General features: G+C 41.8%; 1 protein-coding gene across 1 annotated transcript; it reads left to right on the forward strand.

The window, feature by feature from the left end:
- The first annotated feature begins 851 nt into the window (after positions 1-851).
- LOC141465030 (NELL2-interacting cell ontogeny regulator 1-like) lies at positions 852-10674 on the forward strand. Its single transcript, XM_074148210.1, has 4 exons — positions 852-936; positions 3102-3242; positions 5040-5128; positions 9943-10674. The coding sequence occupies exons 1-4, from the start codon at positions 852-854 to the stop codon at positions 10012-10014; spliced, it is 387 nt and encodes a 128-aa protein (XP_074004311.1). The 3' UTR covers positions 10015-10674.
- The last annotated feature ends 5528 nt before the right edge of the window (positions 10675-16202 follow it).

Consider the following 16202-nt stretch of genomic DNA (forward strand, 5'->3'; position numbering starts at 1 on the left):
CTTTGAAGTTCTGTGCACACTTCTCAGTGCTGCATCTGCCCTCAGCTGTGCTCGTTCTCTCTGGAACAAGAACCGATAGTGTCTAATTTGTGATGGGAAATGTATTTTGAGGGGGAGATGTGACCCCTGAACATAGCTTTGCTTTGACAAAAGCACTTTTTTATCATCTGCGCTCCTTCACTGTATGACATTCAGCACGAATGCTGTCAGCGTTGCTCTGGAGTACAGCTCAGGGGACATTGAAAGGGGAACATAGGAGAAGGCTGGAGAAGGAAGGGTGAAGTTTACTCTGAGTTTGGACTCAAGTTTTCCCTCAGAGTTTAAGCACCTGTGCTCCTGCAGCTGTTCCTGGCAGTCTTGAGACAGGGATCACAGAAGCACTCGAGAAAGCAGGCATGGGTGGTTCCGACCTCTGTAACTGTGGACTGAACAATTCCGGGCCTTTGCCAAAGTCTCAGCTGTGACATGCCCAGCAGTTCCTAAGTGCAATCCCATAGCTTTTCCTGGATTCCCATAAAGGAAGTGTAATTTGTCATGGTTATTTTCAGGACTAGGAGGCAAGTTGCTTCAACCGGGCACCACATCTAGCTGAACAGACCTTGGGAAAACCATTCAGCGGACTTCAAGAGAGATGAATCAAATGGCCCAGCTTTAAAAACTGTAGCCAAAGCAGGTAAGTCACTCTGGAACTCACATGTCAAAGCAGAAACTTCCCTCCCCAGACCTTGGAGCCACAGCCTGTTCCTCTTTAAATCTGTGCTGTGTGCTGCAGTGCTCTGCATTGTTGCCATGGCAGAAATCTCCCCATAGTAATAACCTCTTTCAGAGAAGGTTAAAAAGAGACAGTGCACATGCTCAGAAATGCTGCACTTGTTCTGTTAGCAGTTTGCAGCGGCCATTTCAAAGAGACCATCACAAAGACGAGAGAGAGATCAGGTACTGATATTTTTTTCCTTTGTTAGAGGGGGTGACTTTTCTCTTTCACAGAAGTCCATGCATAGATCTGTCTTCGTTCCCAGTTGCACTGCAGAGAGAGACCACCCTTGAAGCCTGTCATGATTATTCCTCGCAGATAGCAAATTCCCACGGAATAACTAAGAGGCAGTAGTTAGATGTGGCCTAAGGTGATTGCTGCACTCGGGGAGCAATTATTTTGCAGCAGGGCTCACATACAATGCTGAGCTGACTCTGAGGTGGGCGGTGTGTAAGGTACCCTGAAGAAGTTTAGCAGCATTATCTGCTTTGTTTTGTTGAACCTTTCTAGCTCTCCTAGTCAGCTATGAGAATTGCCTCTGCTCCTGCTGACCAGGAGGCTTCTGCATTGGGTACTTTCAAAGGAGGCTGGTATTATCCTAATTTACTGCTACTTGAAGATGCTCTGCTGCATCCTGTTGCAAAACCTGGTGTCTTTGATTGTACTTGCTTTGATTGCAGATCACCATTAATTAAAATAGAAAGCTCAAGCCGCTTGTTATGATTTTAATCCCTTTATTTTAAGGATTTTAGAAATAAGGAAAAGAATCACATCAGATCACTTCTAAATAGTGAGAGGATAGGAAGCCCAGTTCTGAGGATATATAGGAATTATATTACCAGATCTATTTTTTGCTGTGGGCCCACATATATCTGTGACTCTACGTGTACATGTGTGTCTCTTGCTTCTGATCCATCCCCTACTCTTATGTTTAGGTTGAGGTGCATGGGAAGGGGATCTGTATGTTGCTCCTTTCCTGAATGAATCGCTAGTTTGCACGTGCTGTAAGTGTTTGTGCAGAATTTGCAGCTTCAGATTAGCTGTGTCTGAAATGGTGGATTGCATGTATTGAAGAGCCAGCTTGTTCCATTCTGTGTTTGTGGAAAGATGGGGAAAAAACCTTTCCTTTCCTGCCTCCGTCTGTTGCCCTTCCAAATGTGAAATACAAGCTGGTCTGGGGAGTGCTGTACTCTTGAATCCAGCACATGCAGATTTGATGTTCTTATGCAACATCTTTTGCTTAGTATACAATGAATTAAAAATCAGGAAGAGAGAGAATGCTGTCCTGCTTTCCTGGGTTCAGCTAAGGAGAATTTTCTTGTGGATTTTATTTTGTTACTACAACTTAACCTTATTTGATTCTTTCTTTCTTCCGTTTGAACATACAGGAATGAAAGGTAAACTTGGCTGAACTAAGGAGCACCCTAGCAACTTGTCAGGATCCTTGAGGCTTGCACTGAGATCTGTAACAGAGTTGCAGCTTGAGCCAGTTCAAGTTCCCCGTGTGCCCTCTTGATCTGAACAGATAACCTGTTGGATCAAGAAAATACTTCATTTGAAACCTGTGTACTTATCAAAAAATTTACCTCTGTGTGGAGGGGAGGTGTTACTTGACCAGATTGTACCTAACTTTAGGGCATCGCGTGGCCTGGCTGTGATGTTCAGGAACAAATGGAGGGCTGCAAATAAAGGTCTGAACCCCAGATTAGGAGGAGAAACAGAAGGTCAAAAGAATTTTGATGCATTTACTGTTAGAAATTCTACCTATGAATTTGGGGTGGTTTAACAAAAGTCGTTTATTTCAGCTGCTTTCAGAAAGGAGTAAGTTTTTATGATCAGTGTTGTGTCATTAGTGATAACGGCTAGCGTCAGTTACTATACTTGTGAAAAGATGGTGCATCAATAAAGCAAGTGAGTGGGTAAAAACTTAATTTCCAGGTTCAAGCCTGTTTCAGCTAGCTCTATAATCCCTGCAGTTTTGATCCTGAAATCCAACAGTGAAGCAGCTATCCAGATTCTTGTGCTGGTCTGGGACTGTGTAGTTAGGAAAAAGACTGGAGTCACAGAGCAGGCAAAGTTGCTGGCATCCTGGCTTGCAAATGGAACCGCAAACTGCCTAGGGACTTCTAATCTTCATGTCTAGGGACGGTCTCTCCCAGTTGGGTTTTATGTGCATTGCTGGAAAAGTACAGAGAACTTCTGTCCATGCTCTAGATCTGATATTTTTTTTGCTTTCAAAGGAAGGCTGCCAGCGCTTTAGCCATCAGGAGCATTAAGTTCTTTGTAACAAAACCCTTGTATTTGTAATGTTCCCCACTGACTTGTTTGTATCTCTTGATAAACAGAGAAGCACCCATTCCCAAGATGCTGGCACCCTGCCTTCTGAGAAGAGTAGTCCTTACAGTTCCTTTAGTTTTTGTGGTTGCACTACTTCTCGTGGAGCCTATTAGATCTGATCAAGAAGCGGGAACAGCCATACCAGCTGAAAGTACGTACCACCCTACAGTCCTCTCATGCAGCTCATACTGTAGTTTTAATGTTGCAGTTCATATCAGTGAAGCTTGTCTACACAATTCAAACTATTTTGGACATGTCTTGCTTACGATTTTTTAAAATTACAACTTGATAGCCTACCAGTGCTGTTTTTCCCCTGCATCCAATGCTCTCCACTCTCTTACCCTTATCTCCTGCCTGTTGCTGTCTTCCTTGTACCTGAAATCTGCCACTGTTCTGTACCTTTTCTTTTGTACAGCCCTTTCATTGTGTTAGCCTTTTCTATGCCACAAATTACCCTGTTTGCTTTCCAGAGACATTCTTGAGACTTGCTTTTTTCAACTGACATTGACTGTTCATTACATCTTTCATTCTTGGTAATGTCTACTATATTAAAGTAAGTCGTTTTTATTAAAAAAAAAACAACAATGAAAATTCCAAGAAAGCACACTTTGTCAGCACTTAGTCCTGCAGCCTTCAGCCACCTAATTCTCTTTTGCTCATCCATTTTGAGTTTAATTTATATCATAAACATAATGGCAGGTCCTTGCACCAAGTTGGATGTAGAAAATGCTGTCCTCTCCTTATGTCTGGTGCATAGATGGTTGAGTGGTGGTGCAATAATGAAAGAGGAGGTCTGTAATACTGTTCAATGTTTCTTTTTATCTCTCTTTTTTTTTTTTTTTTTTTTTTCCCCTAGCCAGTTAAAGAATTTGGCAGACTCCTTTTCTCCAGCAGGCAGGATTCCTGTTAGCACACAGATCATGAGCTGGAAGCTCATACTGAAGCTTATCAGAGGCATGTAGTAATCAGTCAAATATCAAGTGTTTGCAAAATAGGCTGACAGCCACTGCAGGGTTTTCCAACATCACTCTCAGTTTCATCCTTTCTTCCTTACCAGACCTCAAAGAGTGAACCAAACCTGCACTCAGAATTTCTCACTTGCGCAATATTTCCTGTGAAGTTGTCAGAGAGGCACAGGCACTGAGAAGCAAAGAAGAGCATATGTAGAGCCTGATGACTTGAAGACATTTCATCATGTCTATATTTGTTCTGTCTCAGTACTGCTATCTGTAGGGGTGCAGCTTTGTGCTACATGATGATCAAGGCAAAGCAAGCCTTGTGACCTTCAGTCTGGATATCTGGATCTGGGAATACTACCGTCTTAAACACTGCAATTAGTCCAACATGCAGCAGTTCTGCTTAGCAGCAATGCCCACTAATGGCAGGGGATTGTGTTTATCTGCTCCTTGCTTCACTAGCTTTGGACAAAGCTGTATCATATTCAAAGTTAGAGGCTAAGTGATCTTTCTTTGTAGTCAATTTTATTCCATTAGCTTTCTATTTAGAGCTCAAATTTGTGAGACTCAGAGACAAGATTTTCCAGGGAACAGGTTCATGGTTTCAGAGGTAATCTCTGAAAAATGTGAAAAATCTGAAGATGAGGTTGAAAATGTGTCAGGGCTGGTGGAGCATAATGAAAGACTCACATTATGGGTTTAGTGTTTCCACACTAAGAATTGTGACAAGAGAAGGATGAGGGGAACAGCAATAAAGGAGGAAGAAGATTTTTAATACAAATTTGTTGAAGTAATTCTTTGTCATTGAGAGACTGTGTGGATCACTTACAATAACCTAGATTGTTTAAGAGTACATACATCAGTACTCATTCTCTGGACTCTTTTCTGTAGCTCTTCTTCACACTCAAAATCACTCTTTATTCCTTCTACTTAATACTTCATGTCATATAATCATGATTCTGTACTAAATGCTCTACTAAATGCTCTCCTAGGTCGTCCCTGTGTTGATTGCCATGCATTTGAGTTCATGCAGAGGGCTCTGCAGGATTTAAAGAAGACAGCGTATAATCTAGACACGCGGGTAAGGAAAGATTCAATATCTTTTCTTTTTTTTATTGATATGAAAAAAATGCTGTGGATAAAAGTTGGTAAGGTGAATGGATTCTACACAAGACGCTGTCAACTACACTGTCCTATTTTCTAAGGTGAGGCCAGGCAATTACATTTCACCTCTCTGTGCAATAATCTGTGGAAGTCTTCTGCTTTGGGGTATCAGGGACAGTAGGAATCTTAGGAAAGAGTGAACTGGCAGTCCTCAGCCCTCTATCCTTCTCTTGGTGAATTACAGCCATTAGTGCTGCTATTCTCATGCCAAATGCTAAGCACACACCTTAGTTTTTATGTTAGGGGGAGGAAGGTGAGAGCATCGTTTATATTTATTACCCGAAAGGAGAGAGCCAGCTGAAACAAAAAGCCTACTAAAATAAAATACTTCCGTGCACATGCTTTTACCCCTGGGGAGAGGCTAAATGAGGAAACATCATCTCGTAGATACTATTTACATTGCTTTGATTCCATAATGATGAAAAATGCCACAAAGTAGAACAGCACAAGGCACAAAACTTGTTTGGCTTGCAGTCAGCGTGGAGAATTTGCCAAGGCTGGTATCTTCCTTCTGTGAGGAAAGTTGAATCTGTCTCTTGCTACTGCAACCTGCAATCTGTGACTAGCTGTATCCCAGCTGCTGTCAGATAGTGGTGTCTCAGAAGGGCAGCTTTTTCCCCACCTCCTGGGTACCCTTTGGCTGAAGTGCTATATCCACACTCTTGACAGATTTTTCAACAGAAGGCACTCAAACTTTTTTGCTGTTATAATCTATGGTCAAGGTTATTCACAGTTCAAAGCCTGTGAACTGGCATCTTTGAGTCACGGAATCATGGAATTGTCAGAGGTAGAAGGGACCTCAAGAGATCATCTAGTCCAACTCCCAAATTTTTCATTCCAATTGAATTAGTTCCAATTGAAGAATGGTTTGAAGTAACTTCAAGCAGGGTCCATGATGTTTAGATGAAAATGCAGGTGCAAGAATGAAGATGCGTTGAATTGTGCAAAAACCTTTTTTGCACAAAATTTGTGCAAAACTACAAAAACCAAACAAATATTCAATCAGAACCAGATTGGTATGTAGCACAGTTAGAGCTAAACAAAATCTGTTCAATAATTACAGCTCAATCGTATTTTGGGCTCCTTCATGAAGAAATCTTTTTAATGAATATATCTGCTGAGCACTGTGTACAGCCCAAACAAGATGTTCAGATTGTGCTGTAAAGTGGTTCTACCACACCCTTTCCTTCTTTTACAGACCTTTGAACTTTTTGACAGAATTTCTAAATCTTGATTCAAAAATATCTCAACTACTAAAATCTTCTCTGGTTGTCTGGTTATGGCACTGACCTTTATGACACCTACAGTTTACAGACCAAGAGAGAAGCTTTATAAAATACAGATACCCAAAGCAGGAGCAGAAATAAGAGCCCCAAAGATAGCAACTGTATTTTAATACTTTTTAAAAAATAAAAATCAAAGAGAGCTAAGGAGAGAAAATGAGGCTATAAAAAAGATTCAGTTGAAAGGAATGTCCTGTTATTAACTTTCACAGTTGTAAATTTGACAGCAAGCCTAAAAATGTGGCTCCACGATACATTCTTACCAATAAAAACCCCTATCTCTTCAAAATCGAAATAATTTAATCCATATTGAGATCTTTCAGTGCGTCTGGACTAGGACAGGCCTATTCCATTCATTAAGCTAGGAATTCTGCCTACATCTTCAAAAGATGTGGAAATATTTAACAGTTGAGAACTTCTTGGAACTGCCTTCCACAGTGTTTCAGTTCTTAGTCTTATTATTCAGCTGTGGCCCAATTTGATGCAAACTGGGAGTTTTAGGACAATTGCTTTCAGCCACATATATATTTTACATTTGACTATTTTAGTGTGTTTTGCTGCTTAGTGGGGCAAACGTTTGTGTCCCCAGAAATACAATTCCCTTTGTTAATATTCCCCCTGGAGGTACTCATTTCCTTGAAAATCTCTCTTTTGTTTGCAGGCAAGATTTTTAGATGATGACTAAGCAGCTCCTAACTGTGTTGGAGGGGGAGGGATTCCCAAAAGATTTGAGAGGAAATTCCCATTTAATTCCTCCTGCAAATCTCACCCTGCAGTTCTGTACAGGGAAAACCATGTAGTATTATTGCACAGCTCAAGAGTTCCCTTGTTTAATTGGGCCCTGTGTTGATCTGAATGGTGTCTCACAAAGTAAACTGACTCTAGCATAGGTCACATAACCTTTTATGAGTGCCGTAGACTATATCTCCTTCCTTTTACAAGATGAGACATGCTTATAACCTACACTGATGTGATGATCACTTACTGATTGACAGGCTGTCTTCATTTTACTCATGCGGTAAGGGTCACAGACCACCTCTGAGATGCTGGCTACTACCCATGCACATACCAGATCTGTTTGACCCCCAGCATACTGTTTTCCACCCTTTTATTGCTGCTGGCTCCTTGGAGCAGGCTGCAGGTTGGATTAGTTGTTTTAACAGCAGTAACCAAGTCTGGGCAATCTTTTCTGGGGCTATCTGTGATTCACCACTCAGCCAAAGTACAGTATGTGGCAGGTGCAGCTCTGATCATGAACTATGGAGAGGGTTCTTGTACTGCTAGGAGGGAGCTGCTACCATCAAAACCAGTCAGCCAGTTCACGGCCAGCTCCCTGCTGCATCTAAAGGCTGCCCAAGACAGAGGACAGCAGGGAGCAGGCCGTAAAACAAATCCTGTAAAACAAATCCAGTCCATGGGCTACACAGTTGACTGTAAGTCTGCACTATAGATACTTATTCCAATACATTTTTCAGAGTTAACAAGTAGACATTACATTACAACTTCTAAGAGCTCAGGAACTGCATTTTTACCTGGAACTTATCAGCTTTTTTGTAGGTTCAGAATCTGGACCCTGCTCTGCTTGGTTTTGGGTGGGGTTTGTTTGTTTGTTTGTTTGTTTGTTTTAAATGTGCTTCAACCCACCAGGGAGTGATAACAAATCTCTGTGCAAATGGTTTTGTGATCATGCTCACAAAACAGTCTGCAAAGCTGTATTTAGTGCCATTCATTTTGTACTTTATTCCTTTCTAAACTGTCAATGATTATTTGGAATGTTCAAAGCACATTAAGTTAGATGTACCCACTTGAAAATGCTATTAAAGATATATAAGACGGTAAGCAGCCTTGGGGCTTAACTCCAAAGCTGTTGGTATGCTGTCAACCTCCCTTATTCAAACGATTGCAAATGGTGTCAAGGGGATGGTTAGAAGGTGGTGATTAAGTGTCTTTTTGGCGATTAGCAAAGTCTGATCAGATTTTTCAGTCTTGCAGGGTAGCTGAAATGATCAAAAGTGATACCTGATTTAATATAGTACCACAGGGCTGTGTCTGGTGATTTATCAGCTGAGGAAAAAACCTGACCAATAGCTAGCTTTTGGTGTACTAAGGCGGCAGGTGGTAAGCAGGATGCCTCAGCCCCTATTTGCTCTTAAGTGCCTTTAGCTAATGTGGGTCAATGGATATCACAGCTTTTAAAACACAGCCTTTAATCATGTGGCAATTCCATCTCATATAAAAATCACAAGATGGGCAGATTAAGGATGGATTTCACTGGCATTTAGAGCTGGTAGTCTCATAATGCCCTTTTTTTTTGTGTAGCTGGTTATACCAGTGGAGATTAATTTGGTGAGTGGACTTCCCACAGCTCGTGTGTCCCATGACAATAAAGTAATTGTCCTCTCGTGGATTAGACTGATTCTTAGATACAGCTTCAGCTCATAATAGACAAACTGAGATGATGATATGATGTTGATGTCAAGAAGCTCTGTGCTTCACCATGCATCTACTGAATCCATGTGCTCCAAACAGCTGGGAAAACCAAAGTGTGTGTGTGCTAGAGAAGAAGGATTCCTGTATTTCCCTTGTGCAACCCTGCTGTCCCTTCCCTGTTCTCAGCCCCTTCTTGCACAGTTGACGGAGAGGGTGCAGGCCTTTCTCATCATACCCAGCTCCAGTTCTGGGAAGTTCCTAATCCACGCTCATTGCCCTTGAAAATCCCTGTGGGCAGTAATGATCTGATATTGGTGAACCGCAGTTCAGCTGGGGGACCTCTGTTCTCAGTGATCTGTGACCCCTTTCCTTAAAGAAGCCGGCAATCCCATCACATGTTTGAACTGTGATTGCCGTATGCCAGCTCAGAACCTACTGTCTATTTTAGGCCCCAAAAGCATATTAACAATAACAACAGTGAAGCAGGAGAAGGTAAAATATAGGTAAATTATGCCTTACGTTCTCTGTATAACTTTCAACAGTGAGTCTAGGCTGTAATACTCTAAATTTAATCCTTTGAGTCTGTTTTTTAAGTAAAAAGAGAATTTCTCCTAGGTTTTGGGGTGGCTTTTTTAAGCCTCTCACAAACTTGAGATCTTATGCTCCAGTTTGTTCACCTGAAGTAAGATTGTAAGAAAGAAAAATAACTTTAAACAAAAATAGCACCACCTGGACATGTATTGAATGTACTAACATGAAAAACAAGAATGTGTACTGGACTGAATTTCTCCATGTTACAGAAAGTATTGCCATGTGAGTGTGCCAACTGATAATGCAAAAGCTAAATTATTTTGCAGAGCAGTAAGCAATAACTCTGAATGTTACTTCAAGGACTCATCTCATACAACCAACCTGAAACCCTAGTACAAAAGTAAAGCAGACTTTTCTTTGGGAGCTAATTAGTTTTACAGCACTGATGCTTGTTTTTTGATGTTGCTTTTGTTCTCCCCTCTTACAGACAGAAACTCTGCTTCTTCAGGTGGAAAAGAGAAATCTGTGTGACTGTGTAACTGCAAATCTGCTGAACTGAATCCTAGAGGCCAACTAAGGAGTATCACCCATTCAGCCGTTTTTAAAAGGCAGCTGTATAAAATACAGCTTTATGGAGTTCATGTTGCAAGCATGTATGCCTCAATGTGCTGAGGAAATTGGGGGGTTGTGTCTTACGTATTTGTCTGTTCTGTTTGTTGTTTTTTTTTAAAATAGTACCCTCTTTTAAAATCCACTGAGTTGCCAGTAAGGGCTTAGTTCAGTAAATCTGTTACTTGATATCAGAGTGGTGGAAAATTTACCTGCTTTGATTTTCAAATCAGAATTGGCCAAGTGTAACCCACAAGATAAATATGGCCAGCAGTGGTCCAGAGACACTTGCAGATGTTTTTTGTCTCCAGAATGAACATATCTCTGTGGCAACTTACCCAGTTCTATTGAGACAAGGAGTTATGGTTTCTGTTTCTGTAGGCTTTGCCTGTATATTAAAGATGATAGAAGTCCTTTCTGTTTGTTGTCTGTGCCATGACCACATTCAGGCATGTTGTAGTTCTGTCAGCTGTAATGAGGTATGTGTCACGAGGAGGTATGTGTGCCGTACTAGGCCCAAAACTGTTTATATCTTAGTGCTGACTTTTCTGCATAAGAGTGTTGTCTTCTTTAATAAAAACCTTTAGTTTCTTCCCCTTCTTCCCTAGACACTCCAGTCTTAACCTACTGTATCTCTAAATAGCTTTATCTTGGCAGGTCAAATGAGTACCGTAAAGAAAGGAGAATAAGAGCATGACTAGGCAGCCTTGCCAGTTCCAGCTGTACCAAATGCTACCACCAGCAACTGCTCAGCATCACACTGAAGGAAAGTTACCAGCTCCATGCAGTGCCAAGAAGTTTCTTCATGAGAGTGAACTTATTTTACTTAAGGTGAAACACAGTGGTTAGGTCACACATATTTGGTCCATTCTGTGGTGGACTGAACTCTGAATGTTTTGGTCTTTCTTTGTAGTTGTCTTTGAAAGCTGCCCTTTTTGTTTCAGGCATGAAGACAGGCTTGTGCACCTGAAAGCCGAGATTATTTTTATCCTCAACTCTACCACTTCATTCTAAGATACATGTCCACCCGCAAGTCTGAATTAGGCTGAGCAGTTTGAGTAGATACTCTGAGTTTGTTTGACGTGATTTAGAGCCATATCAAACCACTCTAACAGTGGGGCAGTGGGGTGCTAACCTGGCTTGGGGAGTGGATGGGAGGTGGACATCTGAAGGCCAAAGCGTCTTCAGCTAAATTTGGAAGAAGGTGCCTGCCTACAGCCTTACTTCTTTAACTAAAGTGGTGGGACTTTGCTGGAAGGGGATGAGAGATGAAATATAACTCCTGCTCGACCAGTGTAGCTGTAGGTACAGTAACAAACAGCTGGGGGAGTAGAGGAACATGATAGACAGCCTCAATGGCTCGCCAAACCTGTCCAGGGCTTGGAAAAGCAATTTCTGCACACTGAAAAGTGCAGCATGCCCTTCTGCATGGGACCAGGACACAGGCCAGCACAGAAGCTCCCAGTGAACTGGAGAGGGGATTCTGCTGTTATTTTTAGGAATTCTGTCAAGGTGCACCTGTGCTGTGTGGGTTTTTCCTAAGCCTGTTCACAGAGAATGGGAGCACTGGCACCGCTCATGTCCAGCTGCTGGGTGAAAGAAGAGAAACTGCAAGCCTCACCTGCAGCTCCACTCCCAGAGGGTGGGAAGGGAGAACGGTCTTTCACTCATGCATGGCAGAGCATTTGCTGGACTTCTTGGAGCAAGGCCTCCTTTGGAGGGCTGCAGCTGATCCTGGCTGTTGCAAAATGGCATCTCAAAGCTTCTTGGCTTTTGCTGCAGTTGGGTTTTCCCAATCTTGTTCTAGCTTGGCTTTGTTCTTCCGCTCTGCTCTGGACCTGCCTTGGCTCTCCTCTCCAGTGCAACCTCCATTCCCGCTTCCGGTCTGGCGTTGCCCTCTCTCTAGGCCCAGGGGTTTCTTGCTGAACCCCTGCCCCTTCCCTGATGACTCTGCATATAGTCACTGCAAGTGTGGGCGGTGGGGCTGATACTCCTCAGATCAAAGGTCCCTTTAGATCCTACTGGCAGTACTGTGGGAACAATGAGTGGCACTTCAATTTACCATGGAGTGAGTGAACACCAGCCAACATTCCCATTGCACAACTTGGAGGAAGTCCCAGAACAGTTCAAGGGGTGAAAACTCTGCTCCCAAAGCTGAGGGAATCTGTGGCCTGTCCACTGGGATGCTGTAAGCTCACCACCTTGTTATACATGTGGACAGGAACCCAGCCATGGTCAGCTGCTGGTTTTGCCAGGTCTTGAGTAATAAGATGTTCTGACACAGCTGGAAACACCTGCAGATCTTGATGAATTTTCCCCTTGGTGTCTGCACAGGCATCGGCTTGAGCAAAAGAAAATCTGACCATGTGGAAATATTTTCCTTCAGTCATTTTGCTGCACCCCTACCTTCTGATTCACATTGCCAGCGCTGGGGTAGTGAAACACAGGACATAATAGCTGTTGTCCCAAGAGAAAGCAGCTGGGAGGAGGACAGATGAGGAAAGGGGAATAACTTTCTCATTCTCTTCCTCAGAATCTGAAAAATTAAAGATTCCCTGGAATCTGCAGAAGATCCATTAGAACCAGGAATTTCCTAGTGGAAATTGCTGTATGCTCCTCTGAACCCTGCCTTTCCTATTTTCCTTCAGTTGAATGACTGTTCTGTATTACCTCTTGTTCAAAACCACCGAAATAGCAGGAGAGCAGAAGACAGCTAATATGCCACCAGTTCTAAAAAAACATTGGCAGGGAAGTCAGGGAATTGCACCCAGTGACTGGAATATCTGTTCTGGGCAAGTGAACAGAAACTTTTGTATAGAAACTTTTGAACTTTTCAAATATGTGAACTCAAAGTTTAATATGACACAGTGACAAGAGTCAAGATTGTTTTTATAGAGCAAAAGAATACAGCAGAACCAAATAAAATGCTGACAAAAGTAGTTAGGATAATCTGAAGTAATGTACAGACAAGGAGCCTTCAGTCTAGACAAGAGATGACTGAAGAAGGTGACAGAAGTTTATAAAACCATGAGTGACCAGAGAATGACTCTTTGCTGTCCCTTCCCAAACAAGAAGTGGGATGCACTGAACGAAACCAGCTGGAGGCGGGGTCAGAGCAAATAGGAGGATGATGCTCTTGACCTACTGCGTGTTTCAGTTGTGGAGTTCCTCATTGCAGGATGTTTCTCATGCTCAAAATTTACATGGGTTTAAAAAGCAGCTGTTCAGACTCATGCCTGAAAATCCTATTGCAAACTGTTAAATATAAAAACACTGATTTTGATTCAGGAGGTCCCTAAACCACAAGTTGTTGCAGGTTAACAGTGTTGTAGGAAGACACTGCAGTTGACCTGGGTGTATATTTTTCCCTACACATTTCTTATTGTTCAGGGCCAAGGATGAGACACTGGCCTCAGAAGGATCTTTGTTGTGATCTGGTGCAGCTGTAGAAAGGAGCCTCTTCTCAAATTCATAAAGCAAACCTCTCCGTGCTCCAGAAAGCCACTCCTTGTTATCATTTAGAAACAAATACTTTTAGAAAGTCTTGAAGTTCTGGGTTTCCGCATTGCCTGAGGACAGAGCGCCATTAAGTAGGCCTGTGGCCCTGCTTCTACAGCCCAGTGCGTTGCAGAGACCACTCCAAAGGGAGAAGTAAAGGCTCCTTTTTGAAGGGAAAGAAAAGGTACTTCAAAGCATTTGCCAACTGCCAGGAAGGAGCTATATAATTACTCAGATATTAGGGTCTTCTACATAGTGTTCAAGCCCATAGTGTTCAAGCCCAGTCCTGTCTAGCCTTCACTGCTTGCTCTATGGCCTTTTCTCTGCTTCTGTCTTGGCTTTTTGCTCAAGCCACTGTCCTAGTTGCCCTTTGTGCTGACCATTGGATGTGGAGATCACCTCTGCTGTGCCATAAAGAACTCTTGCAGCAATGCACTCGTGAGTAGCAAACACTTGTGCATGTGAAAAATGTCTGAAAGTGAATGTGTGTTACTGTGGTCATGCTGCTGAGCTGGGAAATCTCTTCCAGCCTTATGGTCCCATGTCTTTGATGGCTCTGACACTGTTTTGCCTCTTCATCTACACATACAGTATTTTCCCTGCCCTCTGACAGCCTGAAATTTTTAACATGAAAAATGGAAAGTGTTAGTACAAGCAGGCTTCCTCTCCCCATCATACTTGAAACTGTGCCTCCTACAAGAAGTGCATTTTTTTCTCCTCAAAATCCAATCCAAAAGTCCCTGCTAAATCCAAACTGTTGTTTCATATGTATTTAATACGGCCATCAGAAGATGCATGCATCCCTCTTACTGTAGACCTTGTCCTGTTTTATTCCCTGTACTACATTATGTGTTTGTTTCTTGCTTTCTGACTGCACTGAAAGATGTCTGGGGCAAAGAAGTTGTCACGTCAATAGCACTGGAAGGTGGCCATGAGACCTTCAGGTGTTATGAACTTATTAAAGAAAAATCACAATGTAAAATATGCCGGCCTGTTGCTCTAGTTTCAAGCATAGTATTTGTTTTTATGCATAGGTTTACAGTTTAATCTCCATGTAGATATTCCTTAACCATCTAAGTCCAGCTTGCTGTTCTGACTGTAACTTCGTAGAGATGGGGAGTGGCAAAGATGGTATTTTCAAGGCCTTTAAGCTCCTGAATTTTAAAAAGTGGCTTAAAACATAAGAAAAAGAGTTTCAGGCATGGATGCCAGGAGAAAGGAAATGCAAATATCTGCATAAGTTCTATTTCTTACATTAGTCTGCCTACACTTTTCTTTCCTGATAGTCAAGGCTGTCATCATTTGATTTCTGCTTTGAACCATGCACTTGCTGAAAACCTACTAATATATCAGCTTGTCTTCATTAGCCTTGAGCGCCTTTTGCTGTTTAAACCAAAGTAAGTGATTCCACACTTTTCTGGTCATTTAAGTGACAAAACTGTAGCTTGTTCTCTTTGTCAATAGAATCTGAAAATGGAACAGGACTGGCAACTCTCTCGTTATTCTTTATATAGCTTCACTCTTCTTTGAGAGTCCAAATCAACTGGAAAGACTGCTGACTGGTGATGCAAATTAGACCGTTCCACAGGGTAAGCAGGATGCAGGTTTCAAGGGAGGTCAGTGTTCAACTTCATGTTTTGGGGTGGGGGGATCTAAATATTCTCTGTGTGTGTGCGTTAATATCTGCTCTTAACACATCATGTTCATGCTCAGGTAAACAGAATGGCAGCCTCAGCCCTGAACTACATACAATTGTTAGATGTTTTCTAAGCATTGATGCTATTTTCTTTCTTTCATTTTTAAGATTATAACTTTATTTTTGCCCCATTCCTTTATTTTATTCCTAAACTCCATAAAATATTTGACTGTGCAAAAGCCAGTAGGTACCACTGATAGAGAAATGAAGGAATTGCATTGCTGTGATTTTTTTTGCTCTGTGAAGTGTCAGTTGTTACATTTAGGGTCTTGTGTTAATTGTTAGAGAAAGTAGAGACAAAACACAGCTTCTATTTAGCTTTAAGTGCAAAGAACGTTTGTTGCATGACATTTTGATGTGCATAAGGATATTTATCTAAGGGGCCTTTCTACTAAATATAAAGTGGAGGAGCTTTTCTGTGTAACAGAATTGTTCCTAGTCCAAATTAATTGGAAGATCTGCTAATGTAAAGTTCATTTTAATGTCCAATCTCAACTAACTTTTGATCAAACCAATGTTCATTTAGGCAAACAATATTAACAAAATCTGTCCTTTTGTCTGGCTTCTCCACTGAGCTTGATGAAACTTAGCATTTTCCTTTGCATAAATCCCAACAGACTTTAAAGTTCCCAGTTATACCAGGTTTAATGAGATTCTATCTATTCAGCTCTTGAACACAACCTAAAAAGATGACCATGGTTTCACTCTGAAATTTTTCAGTTTAATATATGGGCTGGGGAGAGACACGAACTTGGGACCAGAATCAAAGTTACCAGCATTTGTGAATGCTTATAGTCAAGGCTTTCATTGGAGGCCATCTTTAGTGCTGTAAGTTGACTTTCAAAGGTCTGGGCGTTGTGGGTTATTTCTCTTCCCCACTTAAAGGGCAGAACTTCATCCATGCAGTAAATTTGATACACATGGTTTCTTGCCTGAGCAGCTCT

This window comes from Numenius arquata, chromosome 5 (genome assembly GCF_964106895.1).
Source record: "Numenius arquata chromosome 5, bNumArq3.hap1.1, whole genome shotgun sequence".
NCBI classification, from domain to species: domain Eukaryota; kingdom Metazoa; phylum Chordata; class Aves; order Charadriiformes; family Scolopacidae; genus Numenius; species Numenius arquata.

Excerpts from the sequence above, each read along its gene's own strand:
- LOC141465030 (XM_074148210.1), top strand. The coding sequence starts at position 852 with ATGCTCAGAAATGCTGCACTTGTTCTGTTAGCAGTTTGCAGCGGCCAT. Across the intron at positions 937-3,101 it reads AAAGACGAGAGAGAGATCAG|AAGCACCCATTCCCAAGATG; the intron begins GTACTGATATTT and ends TGATAAACAGAG. Across the intron at positions 5,129-9,942 it reads CGTATAATCTAGACACGCGG|ACAGAAACTCTGCTTCTTCA; the intron begins GTAAGGAAAGAT and ends CCCCTCTTACAG.